This window comes from Tetrao urogallus (assembly GCF_951394365.1).
Source record: "Tetrao urogallus genome assembly, chromosome: 2".
In the NCBI taxonomy this organism is placed as follows: domain Eukaryota; kingdom Metazoa; phylum Chordata; class Aves; order Galliformes; family Phasianidae; genus Tetrao; species Tetrao urogallus.
In genome coordinates this window covers 102532823-102551594 of record NC_136814.1, presented here as the reverse complement: position 1 = coordinate 102551594, position 18772 = coordinate 102532823, and the positions used below count along the sequence as shown (strand labels likewise).

The 18772-nt window shown below is 43.5% G+C and overlaps 1 protein-coding gene across 1 annotated transcript in view; it reads right to left on the bottom strand.

Annotated features, from left to right (window-relative positions):
* KLHL29 (kelch like family member 29) overlaps window positions 1-1824 on the bottom strand; it is a gene marked incomplete at both ends in the record, with an annotated part of 244358 nt that extends 242534 nt beyond the window's left edge. The window contains one exon of the mRNA XM_079550118.1: window positions 1564-1824. Within this exon, the coding sequence (XP_079406244.1) occupies window positions 1564-1824 (261 nt within the window). The remainder of the gene's footprint in view (window positions 1-1563) is intronic.
* Window positions 1825-18772: the final 16948 nt, after the last annotated feature.

Sequence of the window (18772 nt, the reverse complement as noted above, 5' to 3'; positions counted from 1 at the left end):
AAGAGGCTGGGGCAAAGACTGTAGGCATCTTTACACATTAATTTTATGGGAGATTACACAGCAGATTAACAGTTCTCTAAACAAAAAGTGTCCCATGCTACCTCCATTCTTGCCTGTTTATTGCTTTTGATCTATTCATACCAAAACATTCTTACTAATGAAAGTAATCACAAAATTGCCTAATAAGGTAATTTAGAAAACAGTTCGCATTGAACATATGATCAAAAGGCATTTAACTTGCAGTTCCTGCCTCCTCTCCCCCAATAAACACATGGTTTACTGGCACTGCTGTGCTTCAAAACGGTTTTGAACATCTGGGAGAAGGGCTGATCAGCTTCACACAATAGTTGGACTCTATGCAGACCCAGGAACAAAGGTCATGATAAATAAAATGACTGCTTTGGCTCCAAAATTGCCTCAATCTTCTATAGACAAAGCACGATTGAAATGCATCTATCTGTGGATAGCATCTGGAGAACTCTGAATATGTTTTGATCTGAATCTGATGGGCTTCTTTCAAATGAAAATAATCTGAAGACACTGTGGAAAATTTTTAAAACCACAGACAACGTAAACTTTGGCCTAATACTCTCTTTTAGAGCATTGACCTTGTTTTTCTACAGTGTGAAAAAATAAAATCAATATAATAATGGTACTGCAGTAAAATTTCAGCTTGCTCTTGGCTTTAAATAACTTTATTGTCTCCTTTCCCCCTGTCTGTGTCTGCTGCATTTGGCACTAGCAGTTATTAAAATGAAACCAAGTTGAAAGAAAATTTAAATATCATAAAAAGAAAACCAGCAGTGCTTCTGGCTCACTTTGCTAACACTGTGGTCACCTTTACAATTTGCCAGGGTTTTGTATTCCCCAGCTGTTCTATTTGAATTTGCATGCATAAAGAAACCCCAACTTTCTACCAGAATAATAACTTGTACTTTGCAGATTTAAAAGGACTAATTTCTTATATACATATTTTTTTTTTAAAGGAAAAGTTGTTCCTTCCCCTGATTATATATTAGAACAAAAAAAAATCAATGGTTTACTAATGATTTCAATTATTTGGTCTAAAATTTCCTTCCTTTTTAGTGTGCGCTTTTGTATGAGTGAGTGAGCCTGGCTGTAACAGTCCTACTGTTGCACTATAATGTGCACCACTAACAAGGCTATGAAAACTTTATAGGAAGGTAACAATTAAAGAGAAGAAAACCCAACATTCAGCCAAAATTATGGCCTTTGTGCCTCTTCTGCTCCTTCAGCATGAAAACAATATCCACCTACTGTCAAACACAGCCCTGCCTTGATGAAGAGAGAAGAAGCAAAAATGGGAACCAGGAAAAGCAATGGAAAGCCCAAATGTAGGCAGTGCTAGAAGAAAAATGGAGTTTGCTCTGCTCAGCCCTGGGCCTCTCAGAAACAGGGAAACTCTAAGCCTTTGAGGAAGAACAATCTGCTTAAGTATGTGTTACACTGCAAACACAGATTTTGCAAAGGGACACACGATGTTCCACCTCTAATTTCCCCTCAAACACACCACGCTCAGAATAAAAAATACAGAGTTCTTACTTTGGTAGTCGAAGCTGGAGACGAGTTGGCCACCAGGCTCGTGATCACATCGCTGCTGACGGTGGTGCAAGTAGCTGTGGCTGGAGTGGGGAGCCGGGAGGGGACGATGGGCAGGGGCAGAAGCCCAGGGCGGTTGTTGCTGTTGGTGCTGGCAGCGCTGCTGCAGTTGGTGCTGCTGACGTGGTTGCCGTTGGAGCTCCAGTCCCGACGATCCCACCCGGCCCGATAATCTCGTTCAAACCGGCTGTGGTGCCGTGACATCTCGATGTAGGGCAACTTCTGCTCACGGGGAACTCGAGACCTTGCCTGAGGGAATGCAAAGAAAGGGATGTAAGGGATGAGGCCCCAGCACAGCGCTTGTACCCTGCAGTCCTCGGGGCAAATCCCTGCTGTACCTCCTCTGCATCAGAGGAGCGCTGCTTCATTCCCTTTCCTAGCTGAACATCAGGAGGAAGAGAGCGGTGGTGTTGTAAATGTTAATCAAGAACAGAAAAGAGAGATTTAGAACAGCTACAAGCATGTGGTGGAGAGACCCATGCCTCAGACCTGATGAAACACCATCTGCCTGAACTCTCCAGCAGAATAACAAGCAACAGCACACAAAGTGGAAGTTAGAAGAAAATCATTCAAATGTTTTGATAACAGGAAAATGTTTCCAACAGCTCCATCCTGTAGTTTTCTCAACACCCTTCAGATCTATGATTTTTTTTTTCTGCGCCTGATGTGTGACCAAGCGTCACTCGTAAAGACCGGAGAGAAAAATCTACCTGTAAAGCTGCTCATTACCTCTCTGTTTTCAAAGTTGAGTATCAGTTTGTACTGTTCCCTCCCTTCCTTTTCACTAAACCTTCTCGCAGGAACACTTCACCCCAAGGACACCTGAGACAAGGCAAGCCAACATTTCCCATCTCCTCTTGTGCTTTTGGCTAGATTTAAAGCACTTAATGTACTCAATCAGATGTACAATCAAATGACCAAATCACTTTGTGTGATCATCCTGCCCTTATCATTCCTTACCTCCTTGGTCTTTGTTATCCACAGATTTTATCACCCAGAAACAAGACGTCTGCACGCAACACAGGGAGTTGAGACTCCCAACATCTAATCCTAGTTCTAATAATTATATCTTACACAGCCTACAGCACTTACTTAAGCCTCGTTGGTGAGGTTTCCTAACCTACAAAATGTGTGGCAATAATGTTATTTTCCCAGCAGAGGTCTGAGTAACCAAGAGTCTGCAGCATTTGAGATTGAAGAACAGTATAAATAAATGCTAAATATATTTATTCCCATAAATAAATAATGAGTATCTAGGTCACTGCAGCATCTGATTTATTTTATTTGCATCACACGATGCAATAAATTGTTTGTAATAATAACAACAGGTCAGCTGAAGCGATTTTGCTTTACAAATTCTTAAATACAAAAATAGACAGTAGAAATATCTGCTCATAATGGCTGAGGAGGGAAGCTGAAACAAAACTCACCCAGAAACTTAAAAGATAACAAACTAATTCAGAGAGATATTATTTAGAAGTGATATAAAACAGTGTGCCCAACAATTTCAGTAGTTATTCACCTGATAGAGGAAAAAAAAGGGTAAACTAAACCAGCTGCTATGACTAAATACAGTGTATTAAAGGCTCACCTGGTTCACCAGAGAGATACTGGCTTGAGAGGAGGAAAATTCTTCCTGAGTTAAAAAATCAATACTATAAATGTGGTTAGAATAGAAACAAACAAAATCCCTACCACAATCACAATCCTCCAACAAAGATCTCACAATAACTTGCAATGGTTTCAAACTGAGACAGGGGAGGTTTAGGTTAGATATTAGGAGGAAGGGTGGTGAGGCACTGGAACAGGTTGCCCAAGGAGGCTGTGGATGCCCCATCCCTGCAGGCATTCAAGGCCAGGCTGGATGTGGCTCTGGGCAGCCTGGGCTGCTGGTTGGTGACCTGCACACTGCAGGGGGTTGGAACTGGATGAGCACTGTGGTCCTTTTCAACCCAGGCCATTCCTGTGATTCTATGAAAGACTTCAAGGGACTAGGGCACATAGCTGATGGAGCAGGTGTGCAGGTGGTTTTTTATTCTATACCTTCAGTAGCAAGGAATGGTACTGAGAGGATCTAAAAAACCAATAAATAGCTTAAAAGTTGGTGCAAACACAGGAATTATTTTTTTTTTCTGACCACGGGGCAATTTACTTGACACCTGGCTTGATGGCTGCAGCTGGAGGCAGCCTGTCTCTGAGGGGTAAGAGGATCTTGGCCAAGGAACTGGCAGGACTCATTGAAAGGTCTTTAAACTAGGTATGAAGGGGGAAGGGGACAAAACGAGGCCTGCTGGGCTTGAGCGGGTCATTCCAGGGCTCGTACCAATCTTGATGGGCGAAGACGGTGGAACACAAAGGGATGGACTGGGGCTGGGGTATGCTGGGGATGCTGCTGTTCTAGGGGATCCTAGATCCTCTATAAGGGTGGTGAGACGGAAAGCCCAGCTGAAGTGCCTTTATACCAATGCACACAGCCTGGGAAATAAGCAGGATAAGTTGGAAACCGTGATGTGCTTGGAAAGTTATGACCTTGTTGCTATCACAGATGAGTGGGATGATTCCTGTGACTGGAATACCACCACTGGGGGGTATCGGCTCTTTAGAAGGGATAGAGGAGGTAGGAAGGGTGGAGGAGTTGCCCTCTATGTCACAGACTGGATAGACTGTGAGGAGCTTCCTCTGAGAAACAGTCAGGAACGGGTTGAGAGCCTGCGGGTCAGAATTAGGGATGGGTCTAACAAAGGCCAGCTGGTGATAGGGGTATAGTACAGCCACCTGATCAAGGGGAGACTGTTGATGAGGCTTTCTTGTTTCAAATGCAGGAGGCTTCGTGCTCACGGGCTCTCATCCTGGTGGGGGTCTTCAACCATCCGGATAGCTGTTGGAAAGACCACAGGGCGAGCTGCAAGAGGTCCAGGAGGCTCCTGGAATGCACTGATGATAACTTTCTGGTCCAGGTGTTGGACAGACTGACCGGAGGTGAAGCGTTGCTGGACCTGCTGCTCACCAATGCAGAGAAGATCATTAAAGGCATTAAGGTTGGAGGCAGCCTGGGTTGCAGTGACCATGCCCTGGTTGAGTTTGTGATCTCGAGGGATGTGGGCCTGGCAAAGAGTGGTGTCAAGACCCTGAACTTCAGAAGAGTGAATTTTAAGCTGTTCAATGGACTGTTGGCCAAGATCCCCTGGGATGCTGTCTTTAAAAACAAAGATGTTGAGGAGAGCTGGCTGCTCTTCAAGGGTGCCTTTCTAAGAGCACAAGAACTCTCTCTCCCTCTGAATAAGAAAGCAGGCAGAGGAGGTAGGGAACCGGCATGGATTGGCAAGGACCTGTTAGCCATTCTGAGGGCAAAGAAAGGTGCAAACAAGCTCTGTCAACAAGGGTGTGTCACTTGGAAAGAATACAGGGATGCCATTCGGATGTGCAGATTGGGATCAGGAAAGCCAAGGCACAGGCAGTACTGAACTTGGTAAGGGATGTAAAAAACAACAGGAAGACTTTCTACAGGTACATTGGCCAGAAGAGACAGGCCAGAGCAAGTGTACCTCCTTGGTAAATGTAAAAGGAGAACTTGCTTCAACGGATGAAGAGAAGGCTGAGATACTGAATGAGTTCTTTGCCTTGGTCTTCACTGGAGGCCAGGATTCCAGTACTTCTCACGTCCCTGAGCCCTGCATCCCTAAACCTCTAGGTGGGGACTGGGGTGGTAAATCCCCCCCACTGTAAGGGCAGAGCAGGTCCGAGACCACCTCATGAGACTGAATGTGTACAAGTCTATGGGGCCGGATGGCGTGCATCCCAGGGTCCTGAAGGAGCTGGCTGAGGTGGGTGCCGAGCTGCTTTCCATCATATTTGAAAAGTCATGGCTGTCAGGTGAGGTCCCAGATGACTGGAGGAAGGGTCACATCACTCCCACTTACAAGAAGGAGAGCAAGAAGGACCTGGAGAACTACAGGCCAGTGAGTCTCACCTCTGTGCCTGGGAAGATCACAGAACAGATCCTCCTGGATGACATGCTTGATCACATGAGGAATGGGCGTGTGATCCATGACAGTCAGCACAGCTTCACCAGAGGAAGGTGATGCTTGACCAATCTGGTGGCCTTCTATGATGGAGTGACGGCATCGGTGGACAAGGGAAAGGCAACTGATATCATTTACCTCCACTTGAGCAAGACCTTTGAGATGGTCCCCCTCCACATCCTTATCTCCAAATTGGAGGGATGTAGATTTGATGGGTGGACCACTCGATGGATAAGAAACTGGTTGAAAGGCCGCAGACAGAGGGTGGTCATCAATGGCTCCATGTCCAGGTGGAGGCTGGTAACGAGCGGTGTCCCCCAGGGGTCTGTCTTGGGACTGGTGTTCTTTGACATCTTCATCAATGACCACAGAATTGAGTGCACCCTCAGCAAGTTTGCTGACGACATCAAGCTGAGTGGTGCAGTCGACACGGTGGGAGGAATGGATGCCATTCAGAGGGACCTCAACAGGCTAGAAAGGTGGGTCCGGGTGAACCTGATGAGGTTCAACACAAAGTGCAAGGTTTCGCACTTGGGCAGAGGAATCCCAGGCATCTGTACAGACTGGAAGGAGTAGTCCTTGGGAGCAGCCCTGCAGGAAAGGGCCTGGGGGTCCTGATGGATGAAAAGCTTAACATGAGCCAGCAGTGTGCCCTTACAGCTCAGAAAGCAAATGATATTCTGGGCTCCATCAGAAGAGGGGTGGCCAGCAGGGACAGGGAGGTGACTGACCCCATCTACTGCTCTTGTGAGGCCCCATCTGCAGTGCTGTGTCCAGGTCTGGAGCCCCCAGCACAAGAAAGACAGGGAGCTGTTGGAGAGGGTGCAAAGGAGAGCCACAAAGATGACTGGGGGACTGGAGCACCTCCCCTACAAAGACAGGCTGAGGGAGCTGGACTTGTTCAGCCTGGAGAAAAGAAGGCTGCGGGGTGACCTCATTGCAGCCTGGCAGTACCTAAAGGGAGCCTACAAACAGGAGGGGAATCAGCTCTTTGCAACGGTAGATAACAGCTGGACAAGGGGAAATGGTTTTAAATTAAGGGAGGGGAGATTTAGGTTGGATGTCAGGGGGAAGTTCTTTACTATGAGAGTGGTGAGGTGCTGGAACAGCTGCCCAGAGAGGCTGCGGATGCCCCGTCCATCCCTGGAGGTGTTCAAGGCCAGGTTGGACGGAGCCCTGGGCAGCCTAATCTAGTATTAAATGGGGAGGTTGGTGGCCCTGCATGTGGCAGGGTGGCTGCAGATTCTTGAGTTCCCTTCCAACCCTGACCATTCTGTGATTCTGTGATAAGACTCTATGAATGGCCATTCTATGAATGGTTGTGGTCCTCTGAGCAGTGAGCACCTTTAGCACGTGGTGGAAACCACACAGTAGGGCTGTAGATGTTGACCACAAAACCAATACTCCACATACTGGTACTACTTGAAGACAGTGTCTTTAAAGATGAAAAATTCTATCTGAAAACACCCTTTATTATTCCTTGCCTCTGGAAAAGTTTCTTCTTAAAACTGCACATTTTCCCCCTCTGTATGAAGCTATCTTTTTTGACGGTTTGGAAGGTGGCTGTCAATTGAATGCCCTTCTCCTTCTGAGCTTTAGGATCTCCATTAGCTGTGTTAGTGTACTCCTTGACAAGGCAATGAGAGAGAACCAAATCACATAGCCCCCACCCACCCACACACTTGAGTATATCTGACATTTAATTCAGCAGAGAGCAGCGCACACATGCACATAAGTCAATAGCTAGCAGTTTTTGCCACACGATCCAAGACACCATGCCCCCAGCAATTCTACTATCAGATGAGACTGACAGGCAATTACGTCAATAACAAGCAGGAAAAAAGCTGGTGACTAAGCCATGCATTAAGAAGTTTACTTAAAACCTACCAACCTCTTCACAAGCAAGTTCTCCTCTTTGTCCAGCTACTCTATTTTATTATGTTTCCAATAAAAAATAAAAGCGAGGGTTGAAAATGTTCTGCATTAAATATACACTGCTTGCTTCAAGCGTGTCATTTTTGGCTGGGTGCAAAGATACTTGACAGCAAGAAGACATGCAGGAATACTGGAGGGGATAGCTATCTAATAAACGGGGATTCAACTGCCAGTGCTAGGTATTAATTGCTTCAAATTAGAAACAATATAAAATGTTCTCATAAATAGCTGCTGGGTGAGGTAAGAAATGGTTTGTGAACAGGCTGGCTTTTCTTTAAATGTATTTTCTGATCCAGTGTTTATGCTTTGTCTGGGCTATCTTTGTCAAGGATGATCATCATCATCATAATAACGCTTCAAACATCTTTAGTACTCGTAAGAAAAACTTTGCCAACAAACTGCGTTCTGAGCCAAGCCTAATCATCACATCCCTCTTCAGAGAATTTGACACAGGACAGCACAGATCTTCTTGGGAAACAGCAGTGAAGGAGGCCAGCACAAACCAACACGAACAGCAAGGACAGCAGTTGCTAACCAAACACATACAAGTGTTTTCACCCAAACTCACTTGTTAGCAATTCCAAAATCCAAACCCTATGTCTGAGAATGTTGTCCCAATGCTCCTCGAGATCCAGCAGCTTGGGGCTGTGCTCACTGTCCTGTTCCATGCCCACCACTCTGTTGAAGAACCTTTTCCTGATAACACAGCCTGTCCCTCCCCTGATGCAGGTTCATACCCAGTTTTAGGGTAAAATTTTCCAGACATGGATTTCTTTAGGATTTTTCTTAAGAATAAACCGAAAACCCCACCACCCCACCGCTTTTCCACTATGGACAACAAGGGCAGAAAGATCGTAATGCTTACAAATGTCAATATCAATACCTACAAATAATTCATTGATTTTCCCTGTTAAAAGAATGTTTTTCTCAACATTTCTATGCATGCACACATACTTTTCTAAGCCCTTCAAATAGTGTTAGATCCCTCTGAGCACCACACAAAGGAAGAGAAAGAAGGTTTTCACCTTGTTTCTCAGACCTGGGAAACATCCAGTACTGTCCACAGCGAATTTGCTACCCCAGCTAAGCCTTAGCTGTAAGTATAATCCATCAACCTCTGTTTTGGAGCTGATTTTTCAGCTAGAATGAAACTTCCTGCCACCATGCCTAGAAGCCAGCTCTTGAGAAGATAAGCTAAATCTATCTCAGATATGTCCATCCTCCATTGGAGCCATAAAACCACAGTGTAGACAAACTGAGCAATATAAGAACGTAGGATATGTGTATCTTAGAATAGAAGTCCAAGAGGAGGGCTATTGCAGGCCGCCACTGCTGAAAATCACTCTGTACAGCTAATTCAGCTGACATGCCATCTTGTGAAGATGGTGAAGTCAATGAGACAGGCCTTCCCCCACACTCTACTAGGATGTAATCACTGAAGTAGCTGGGTGTCTTTAATCTTGACTAGAAAGGAAACGTGTGTTCCTGCTTGTCACATAGAATCAAAGGATTTCATTGTGCAGCCAAAAGGAACAAGATTTTTCTTGGAGGGGGAAAAAGCACCCTTGCCAGAGAAGGAGAAGAGAGAGAAACCCATAGCTGATACAGGATGAGCTGATAAATACAAAGCAAAAAGAGCGAACTGGCATTAAGGGAGAGTTGTATAAAAAGCTTGTGCGCTACAGAAGAGAGACTGTGCAACCAGAGGAAAATAAAAATCCCATGAGATACCTAAAGGAGATTTAGTGATGTGGCGAAGCAAACAAAATGCCTGCCTTGGTCCCTGAAGAGCACCGCAGCCATGGAGGCACTGCAAGAGCCATGCCAAGCACAGAGGACCTTACTGGCTTCAGAGAAAGACTGTGCAAAGTTCTGTGCAGACTGACAAGAGGACTGCACAGGAACCTGGCCTTTCTTCCATATTTACTTTCACAGCTAGATGGGCTTGGCATGGTTGAATAGGGAAGAAAGGAAGGGAGCAATGCAACAATACTGACTGCTCTTCTGAGGAACCTGACTCTCCTAGGTGTCCATCTTAGCCCTCCACAGCCAAAATACAATGCAGCAAGTGAGAGATGCCATAAAAAGCAACCACTTTAACCACCCCCTCTTGAGGAAAAGTGTATTTGGGAGCATCCTGGCTGGTGAAGACCAAGAGTTCCCAAAACTTCTCACATAAACAGCTTACTCAACAGTAGCATCTGAGACTTTTTTTTTTCTTGCAGAACGTGAGCATCTTCGGGTCTAAAATGTGGGCCACCAGCATCTATGACTGCATCCAAGCTCCAAATTTACGTCAGACTTACCCCTTTGGCAATTAGGAAACCCTCCTGCCTTCTTAATTGAAAACCACCTCTGTGCTGGTATTCATTTTTCACCACATCTCTTCGTCTAGCTCATTTGTTCCTTGTTTCCACAGCTTCCACTCACATACACAGAGGCAAGAAAAAGACCAGAGGCATTTGAGATAGCAGCGTGCTAACTACAGGCCTCTTACCAGGTTCAAACAGATCATTGCTGCAGATTTATTAAACCTAAGTGATTAACATTTCATTTTATGCTCAGTACATTTAAACACAGCCCTTCTTCCCCCAAGCCCAAAGCACTCACTGTTCTGCAGGAAAAAAAAAAAATAAAAAAAGCATTTCCTATTCATATTCCACTAAATGACAGTCCAGCTTGAGCCTTAGAGCAGCTTTTTCCCTGCTCTCCATGCTTATCTGGTCAAGGTCTCCTTAAAATGCCTGTCCTCACAGATATAAATACAAGGAAAAACAGGCTTTCAGCCAATCTGAAGCCAGAGAATCAGATTTCTTAGACTATTAGTCAACTACATTAAGTGATTTCAAAAATAAAGGTCAACCTTTTAATTTAAATTTTTCCCGGGTAAGCATCTGTTTCTAAATTTACCTTTTCTGTAATAACATTAAGAGAAATACGATCTGCAAGAGAAGTTGGGAGACAGCACAGTGGAAGTAGGTTCACAGCCATTAGGGAAATGGAAGAAAAGAGTTTGAAATGTTAAAATAAGCAGCTAAATAGCCTTCCATGTTTTCAGACTGGATGAACGGAAGCACGGGTAAAATGGGTTGTTAGGGAGCTTAAAAAGCAGTTAAGTGCATGCAAAGCGTAAGTATTTTATGAGATTCACACACAAAAAAAAGATGAAGAAGAAGAGAGAGATTTGCTGTAATGAGATCTAGCACGAAGAACTGTAAGTGATACAGAAGATGTCTAAGTATCTAATCTCAAATGATTTCAGATAGACGCTGCAGGCGAAATGCTACTGGATGCAGTTTTATCAGTGCACACCAACACAACAACCCCTTCCCGAGGCAGCGGGACTAAGGATGTTCATTTATATCTACAGCACCAAAACCACATTGGAATGTGTGAGCGTTACCACAAATTCTGGATATCATTTAATTGCAAAGTCATACGTGCACATGCATTAAACACAAATAAATGCATCTTTAAAAAAAAATCTTCCAAATGAAGCAGTGGATATATTAACCAGTAATAAATTAGTAGACCTGGCAGCTTCAGGAGCCAGTCCTCACTTCAGAAGCATGACAAACAAAACGTTTAATTTGAGCTGCATTATTTATAACCTACAAAGACTTTTCTTAGACATATATGGAATTATTGTTAGAAGTCTACATGGATCTGACTAATCCATTTTCACATTTTTTACTTAACCTCTTTTTTTCCATTTGGGTAACTTCATTGAAAGACTTCTTTGTTAGACTGAGGCAGTAGGAATCCAATCAAGAGATTCTGTAAAGCTGAACCACAAGCAGCTGTGTAGAAAGATAAGACCCAGAAATATTTGAGGGGCAAGGAAACAACTTTATTATCAAGCAAGGTCTACTTTTGTAAACCCCTGATTTAGTCTTGTAAACAGTTGTAAAGCTCTTGTAAAATCCGAGACAAGACAGAGACTTGAGCTGCCTTGCTACAATCAGATCTTTGAAAAAAAAAAAGGAAGCAGAAGAAGAAAAAAAATCTTAACCCTGTAAGTGATAAAGGAGCATGAGATTTAGGAGATTATGTAGGGTTTTACATAGGATTGAATTTTCCCAAATATATGCTAGAGGAGGCCATGCTTTGGGACACATTAAAAAAAAATAATCAGAGCTGAAACACTGTCTTCCCAGGACAGAGTTCACTATGCAGAGCACGTATGTAAGTTCTTTCCTTCTCTGCCACAAAGCACTGCAGAAAAAGTTGCATGCTCTTGAGTATTTAAGATGAACATGGATAGTTTTACATACTTTGGATATGAAAAAAAGATAAACTTGACTACTCAGTTGAAAACAATCAGTGACACTGAGAGTGATACCCTACCTTACTGGTTCGGTGTCTTTCTCCCAAGGATAGGAGAATACAGTCTTCCTAATGAAGAGGTATTAAGAAATCTGCATGTTTTATTATTAAGCTTCTGAGAAATTTCACGTGGAAATTTATATAAGATAAATCATTTCCTATGCTTCATTCTTTGCTTTCCAATGCCAGCTCCTTCACAACAAGTGGAGTAGGTAACACACCCTGATGCAATTTACGGATCACAAGCATTGGCGGGATGAGAAAAATCTGCAGTTGTCCAGAGGCATCTGAGGTCCTGAGGTTCACGCTGCTAGAACAGAAGATGAAGAACAAAGCCATCGCAAACCTTTCAGTGTGTCAAATTTGGACGCACACAAAAAGGTGCAGGGTTTACAGCAGGCCCAAGGGTTACCTTCTGGGGAAGCCCCCTATCAGTCAAACGTCTTGGACTATTTTCAGAGGCCTCGATCCATATCCTCAGATACAGCTGCTGCCAATTATAAATTGATATAAAATGGTTTAGGGTATGTAGGTAACTTGAATATCCCTAACTCTGTTCCTCTCTCTCTCAGTTTTCAGCTGTAAGCTCTCTCACTTGATCAGGTACACCCCCAGGGCTAAAAACTCAGAGCACAACTCAACCCTTTCTATTCCCCAAAATCAATCGCAGCTGCCATTTGCGACAGCTTCTTGGGCTTTGCGGTGTCCTTCTGCAGCAACACAACTGGAATTCTGCATGGCAGTTTCCTAAATGAAAATCCACCGGAACTTTACACAAAGGCCCAATAACTTCCTCAGATGTCTCTATGGGTTCCTGGGTAGCTGTTGCTGCTTTGCTAAATAAAAACGGGCAGAGTGGAAAAAAAAAAACCATCATGTCCCTCCGTAATACTTCTGCTTACAAAACACTGCCCCAAACATTGACTCCCCTAATTAAATTATCTTATTAGCAAGAAAAGCAAACAAAAGAAAACCAAATGCCAAAAGCTGCTATGTTTACTGTCAGTTGGCGGGGAGTTGTGCAGGAAGGTTCACACAGTGAAGTCGGCAGCTGGGACTGAGGGTCCCTGCGCAGAGAATGGCTGGGCATGGCTGGGCATCACCAATTGACCACGCTTCAAAACTGAGAGGTAGAGGAAGGAGGCCAGGGACACGACTGGGTTTCTTCTGGGGAAATCCACCACCTCCTCAAAATGCATGGAGTGGCTGCCAGCACCTGACATACCTAATCTTGCTCAAGCCTTCATAGTTAATAAAGCAGAAATATAGAATAAGCTACTGTCAGTGTTGCCAAATGTCACCAATTAAATTTCACAAAATTTAATTAAGATCTGGGGTCTTTTGGGGCCGGTTTCAGAGAGGGGTGGACTAGGACTTCAGATTACATTTGGACAAGGCAAGAGAAATTCCCTTTGATTTACTGCCATTCTCAATTTTCCAGCCTTTGGGGAAGGCTGATCAATCAGTCACTATTATTAGAGGAGAAAGGTTCTTGCCAAGGAAAGGGTTAAATACATCACATTTTACAGCAAAATCTCTCAGGATCACCTGTTTTCCTTCAAAACTTAAGTAACTGTATTTTTTCCCTCTTATAGAATATTTTTGGGCTGTCCGATCCGTGCCACTGTTCACATTTAAAAGCTTCAGCAAGCAACAGGAGAAACAATATATTTTCTCTTTCAGGACTGATGCCCTCTGACCATGCAGCATTTTCTGACACATTCTGTTTATCACTCCCCCAAACGAAGACCACATGTACACTGCAGCATGCAACAGCCACTAAGCATCTGGTCTATAAAAAGAGCTTATTAGAAGCAAAATGCCTCCGAAACAAACAAGAAACATTAAATCCACTGAACACAGACTAGCACAATCCATATCATCGTGCGTCTAAATGTCTTAGAGGTTTTAACATGATTTGCTCATATTGTTGTCTGAAGTGGGAGAGTGCAGTTATCCTGATGCTGCAGTAAGGCTGTACGTGAAGCCCGCATAAATGGGAAGAACTACTGTTTTTCCAATTTCAAGTGCCCTAAACATGGGATGGTTGCTAACCTCCATGCATGTACCCCCAAAAGTTTCCTCACTCTGCATTTAAGGAGACAAATACATATTTTTTAGAGGTCCTGAAGGACTTAGTTTTTTCTTAGTTTTTTGACATTTTCTTGCCACATTTCTTGGAGACATTTGCTAGTTCGGTGACATGGGTACACCATTGACAACAGTGAGTACCACAAACTCCTTACCCCTGAAATATTGGTCTTTTCTTCTAGCTCACCTGGCAGACACTAGGGGATTTCCAATCTCTATGTTCTCTTCCTGTAGGGTGTCACAGAATGTAACCAGAGCCCACGTTATCTGTCTGTATGCCACCACAGCTCGTCACCTCTGTATGGCATAACCGTGCTTCATAAAATGGATCGATTTCATTCTTGGTTGGTTCAACAGAAGAAGTATCGCTTCTTACAATTACTTACAATTTTTCTTTTGTTTTGAAAGGCAGACACTTTTGAGAATCAGAGGAACATTGCCACCATCCTAAGGAACTAATAGCACATCCAGCATCAAAGCCAACTTCCTCTCAGCTTGCTCCTGTGCCTCTTAAAAGCTATTCCTCTTATCTCTTCTTCCACCACCTTTTCTTGCTTCTCGCTTAAAATTGTCACCAGCGAATCCTTGTTTTATCTTCCCAGCTGTTGGAGGAGACTGTTTGTTGAATGCAGTAAATCAGCAACCTACCTTTTCTAGGTCAGAGGTCTGAAACTTTTAATTAGCTGCTTTAGAACTAACACGATAAAATAAGGATCAGCTCATTTCTCAAAAGCACGAACCACTCACAAAATCCCTCTCAAGATGCATTAGGTGATGTAAAACCTTGAAAAATCACAGAGAGAAATCAAATCATGCTTGGTAAGCATCCGCGTACTTAAATATGGATTTAAGAATACCAAGAACCTAGTTTAGAACGTAACCGTAAAGCTCCCACTTGCAAGCACTGGCCAAAATGTTTGCATTTTATCCTGAGTAGCAATCATTCATTTCCGTTCAGCCAAAGCTGTCAAAAACTCTATATGCAGTCGTGTAGCGAGAATCTTATATACAAGCCAAATGCCTGTATAGCAAGCATCTGGCCTCACTTCTGTTCCATGAATTTGCCAAAGAATAAGTCCAGCCGATTTTTTTTGCTGTTGTGGCTTTTATTATTTTTTTTCCTCTGCTGTGCCTCAGGTCGTTTTCCTTAAAATGAAATCATTAAAACAGGCAGAAAGAGCAGAGGAAGGAGGAGTAAGGAGAAGAGACGCAGCATCTGAATTATCTTCCAGTGGGACTAATTTTACTAAGCAGTTGTGCTCCTGCTACCAGTCAGTCACTGCATGAGGAACTAAAATAAACAAATAAATAATAACAATAATAATATAAACTTCATTTAGCAAAGAATATCGGCAGAGAAAGAAGGAAGAAGACATATGCTCTTCTACAAACTGGAAGCTCAGTTTACTCAAACGTCCTCGATAGCAATATAAAACGTAGTAACAAAAAAGAATCACTTGCTGCTCCCTTATTTTGCATTCCTTTTACATCCGTACTTCTCCGAGGCAACAGATCAGAATGGCGCAGTGCCTTCCCCTCCGGCCAAGTGCAATAAACAGGCAGGTGTAATAGAAGGCTGCAGCGGCTCAGCTCTCCTCCCGAACAATTGATCTTCCAGGCCTACGGTGTAATTCAGGCTCGGCAGCTCCCCGCACATGCCTCATTCCTGATCGGTCAATTATTTCAAATCAGGCAGAATTAAAGTGTTATTTTTGTGAGGGGGGATGATATTCACCAGTGACCGAAGTGAAACTAATAAACTAATTTCCCTTTGCTGCCTTGGGCAGAACAGAAAAATTCAAGTCTCTGAAAGACTGCAGCTGTTTCATCAGTCTGTTGCCCAGATCCGCTCGCAATTTTGCTATCTTCAAATTCAATTTTTGTTCACAGAACAATTTGGGGAATGAAACACAACACAAGGAAAGAGCAAAAAAGGGAACAGTGAGGGCCTGTGAGCGAGCGGAGCCTCCTGAGAGAGAGGAACAGCACGCTCCTCTGCTTTGCAACACGGCATATTCCTCCTGCCAGTAGCAGATTTATCCAGTAGATGTCAACACCAGCAAAAAATATGTGTAAAGCCAACCTTAACAGCACCAGCAGTCACTTCAATTTACAGAGGAGAGTTTAATATTTGGAAGCATTGCATATTCTCTCCTGTCCCATTCCTGTATCTACTGGCACGGACGCGGCTTGGTCCAACCACATATGTGGAGCAAAATAATTTCTTCTCTTGCTTTTTGAATAATTTCATGCAGTTTGCTGGAAAATGGAAAAATTGCTAATGAGCATGTGATTGCTTTCAGATTAGATCTGAGGAAATTTTTTGGCAGAGGAGCAGGGAGAGGGTGTGCAAAATACCATTCGGTGCAAAGCGACCACGGCCAGCAAAATCGTCATCGTCACTAAAGACCATCTGAAGAGGTCTGCTCCCTTCTGACCTTTCACGGCGTGGTTAAGCAATGCAATAATTTCCTGGATTTTGCTCTTTCCTCAAGAAGCTGCTCAGCCTACAGCAGTGACCTCAGATTCCCATGATGACCCCAGGTCAACGCATACTTCTTGTTCCTATGAGGTTTTTTTCTCGTTCATAATACACCAAGGACTGTCTGCTGTAAGCCTTTCGGTGTTATTATCACTCAGAAGGCTGAATTTGCTGACAAGTTTGAGCCATGCAAAAAACTGAGGCCGTCGCTTGTTGACACTTTTAAATCTACTATTAAGATCTGACTGTTTGAACAGCTTGTGTGCAGAATCAGAAGTACAGATTTCTGTTTCCTTTTTGTTTATTTTTAGATAAACCTTGTGTTTCTACTTTGCAATGTTTGCATTTGGCTGCTGAGCATGCAGTAATCGCATACATTATACGTACTGCTTAGAGACACTTTGCACTGCAGTTTCGTTGGACAGATGAAAAGGGAAGGGAACTAACAGATCATTTTCCTGATTGATTAATCTTTCCTCGCATTGCCATACTCCCGTAAACATCAGGAGGAAAACCAAAAGTATGTTGTGACATCTAGGAGCGAGACATTGGAGTAAATTATTTCATTACTGCTACAAAACTTTCTCAGGAATTTGTTTTCACAGATAGCTCAAACACAGCAAGGAAACCCAAATGAATACATTACCGAGACTTATCACTTCCAGCAGAATTATTCCTCACATGTAAACCTCACAGCTCTTCAGAGAAGCATATATCCTACGTAGCAGCAATAATGTAAGTGTAGCTTATCTAATCAGTTTGGCCAGAAATTCTGGATCTTTGAGAAAGTATAAAACAGTGGGCAAAAGCTAAGACCATCAATTACCATAATTTAAGCAATTCTCAGGCATGGGAAGATCAGACAAAGGCAGTGCACTCTCAGTAAGTAATTGTAGTAGATGATGGCATGTGACAGAATAAAGTCACGGCTCTAAATACTGGGAAAAGACATCAAACACAAAATCTAACATCATGCAATGAGAAATAGCAGCAGCACGCTCTGTTTCTGGAACTGCATCCCATGCAACTGCTTTGCAGCTTTGGATGCAAAAACATCCTACCAAAGACAACACTGCAAATAGTTTGAAGATAATGTGAATCTTACTAGGTATAACACAATTTCGCAGCCCTGTTTGAGCAATTCTTTTAATTACTGTCAACATTTTCTCTGAATTCAGGTCTGAAAGAAATAGTGAGAGCTTTTGATTTGCTGTGACACCTTGATTGCTGTGTGGATGACGCACTGCTCTGTTCCTGTTAGTCTTACAAATTTATGGATTTTTAAGGCCAAAAAGCACAGGAGACCGTGATGATCATGATCATCCTGCTGTGACTCCATGAACAGCTCAGTCCCACAGCCCCATCCCACAGCCTGTGGATCTGACAGAACGCCCTGTTAAGGGGCTAGAGAAAGTAAAACCTAACATTCTAATATATATATATATGATATATCCAAAAAACCCTGAAAAGTTTACTCAGAATAAAACAAGAAACTCAATTATTACAATTAATTAACAAAGTCTTCTCATTGATAACTTTTTTTTTCCCATTAGCTTACCAAAACTAGGGGGGCAGAAGGTCTCAGTGGAGAGGCCAGCGCCTCCTCCATGCTGCATCCGTCTGGGTCACAGAATCATAGAATCATTCTGGTTTGAAAAAACCTCCCAGATCACCAGATCCAATCTCAGCTCATCCTCCCATGCCCACTACGTCCCTCTGTGCCACATCTCCATGGTTCCTGAACACCTCCAGGGTCCCCAGCACCTCCCTAGGCAGCTGTGCCACTTCATCATCACTCTTTCTGAGAACAATTTTTTCCTAATACCCGACCTGAGAAGCAATGGCACATTCACACGCAAGACAAAGATAAGCAGCAGGCAAGCAGCACTGCAGAGGGACTTGCTCCATCTCTTGCAAGCCAGTTCTGAAGCACTGCTGGTTGGTAACAGAGCAGCTTTGGGATATGTATTTTACATTTGGGACATCCAGTGAAAAGAGCACACTTATAACACATGCGGTCTTTCTACAGCCTAATCCCCCCAAATTCCTTTAAAGCAGTGATGGGTGACGGCCACTCAGCTCAGCCACACAACTCTCACAGATCCTATTCCAGGTAGTGGCCGAATAATTTCTCCTTTCCCATTCCTGGCACAGGATCAATCAACCTTTGCTACATCCAATGGTCCCTCTGCAGGACACAGCTTAGCCCAGTGGCACCTCTGCGAAACAAATGTAAGAAAAGGCATAAATGCTGCCCAGCAGTGAGGAGCGAGGCAAAAAGGGTGAGGCAACAGTC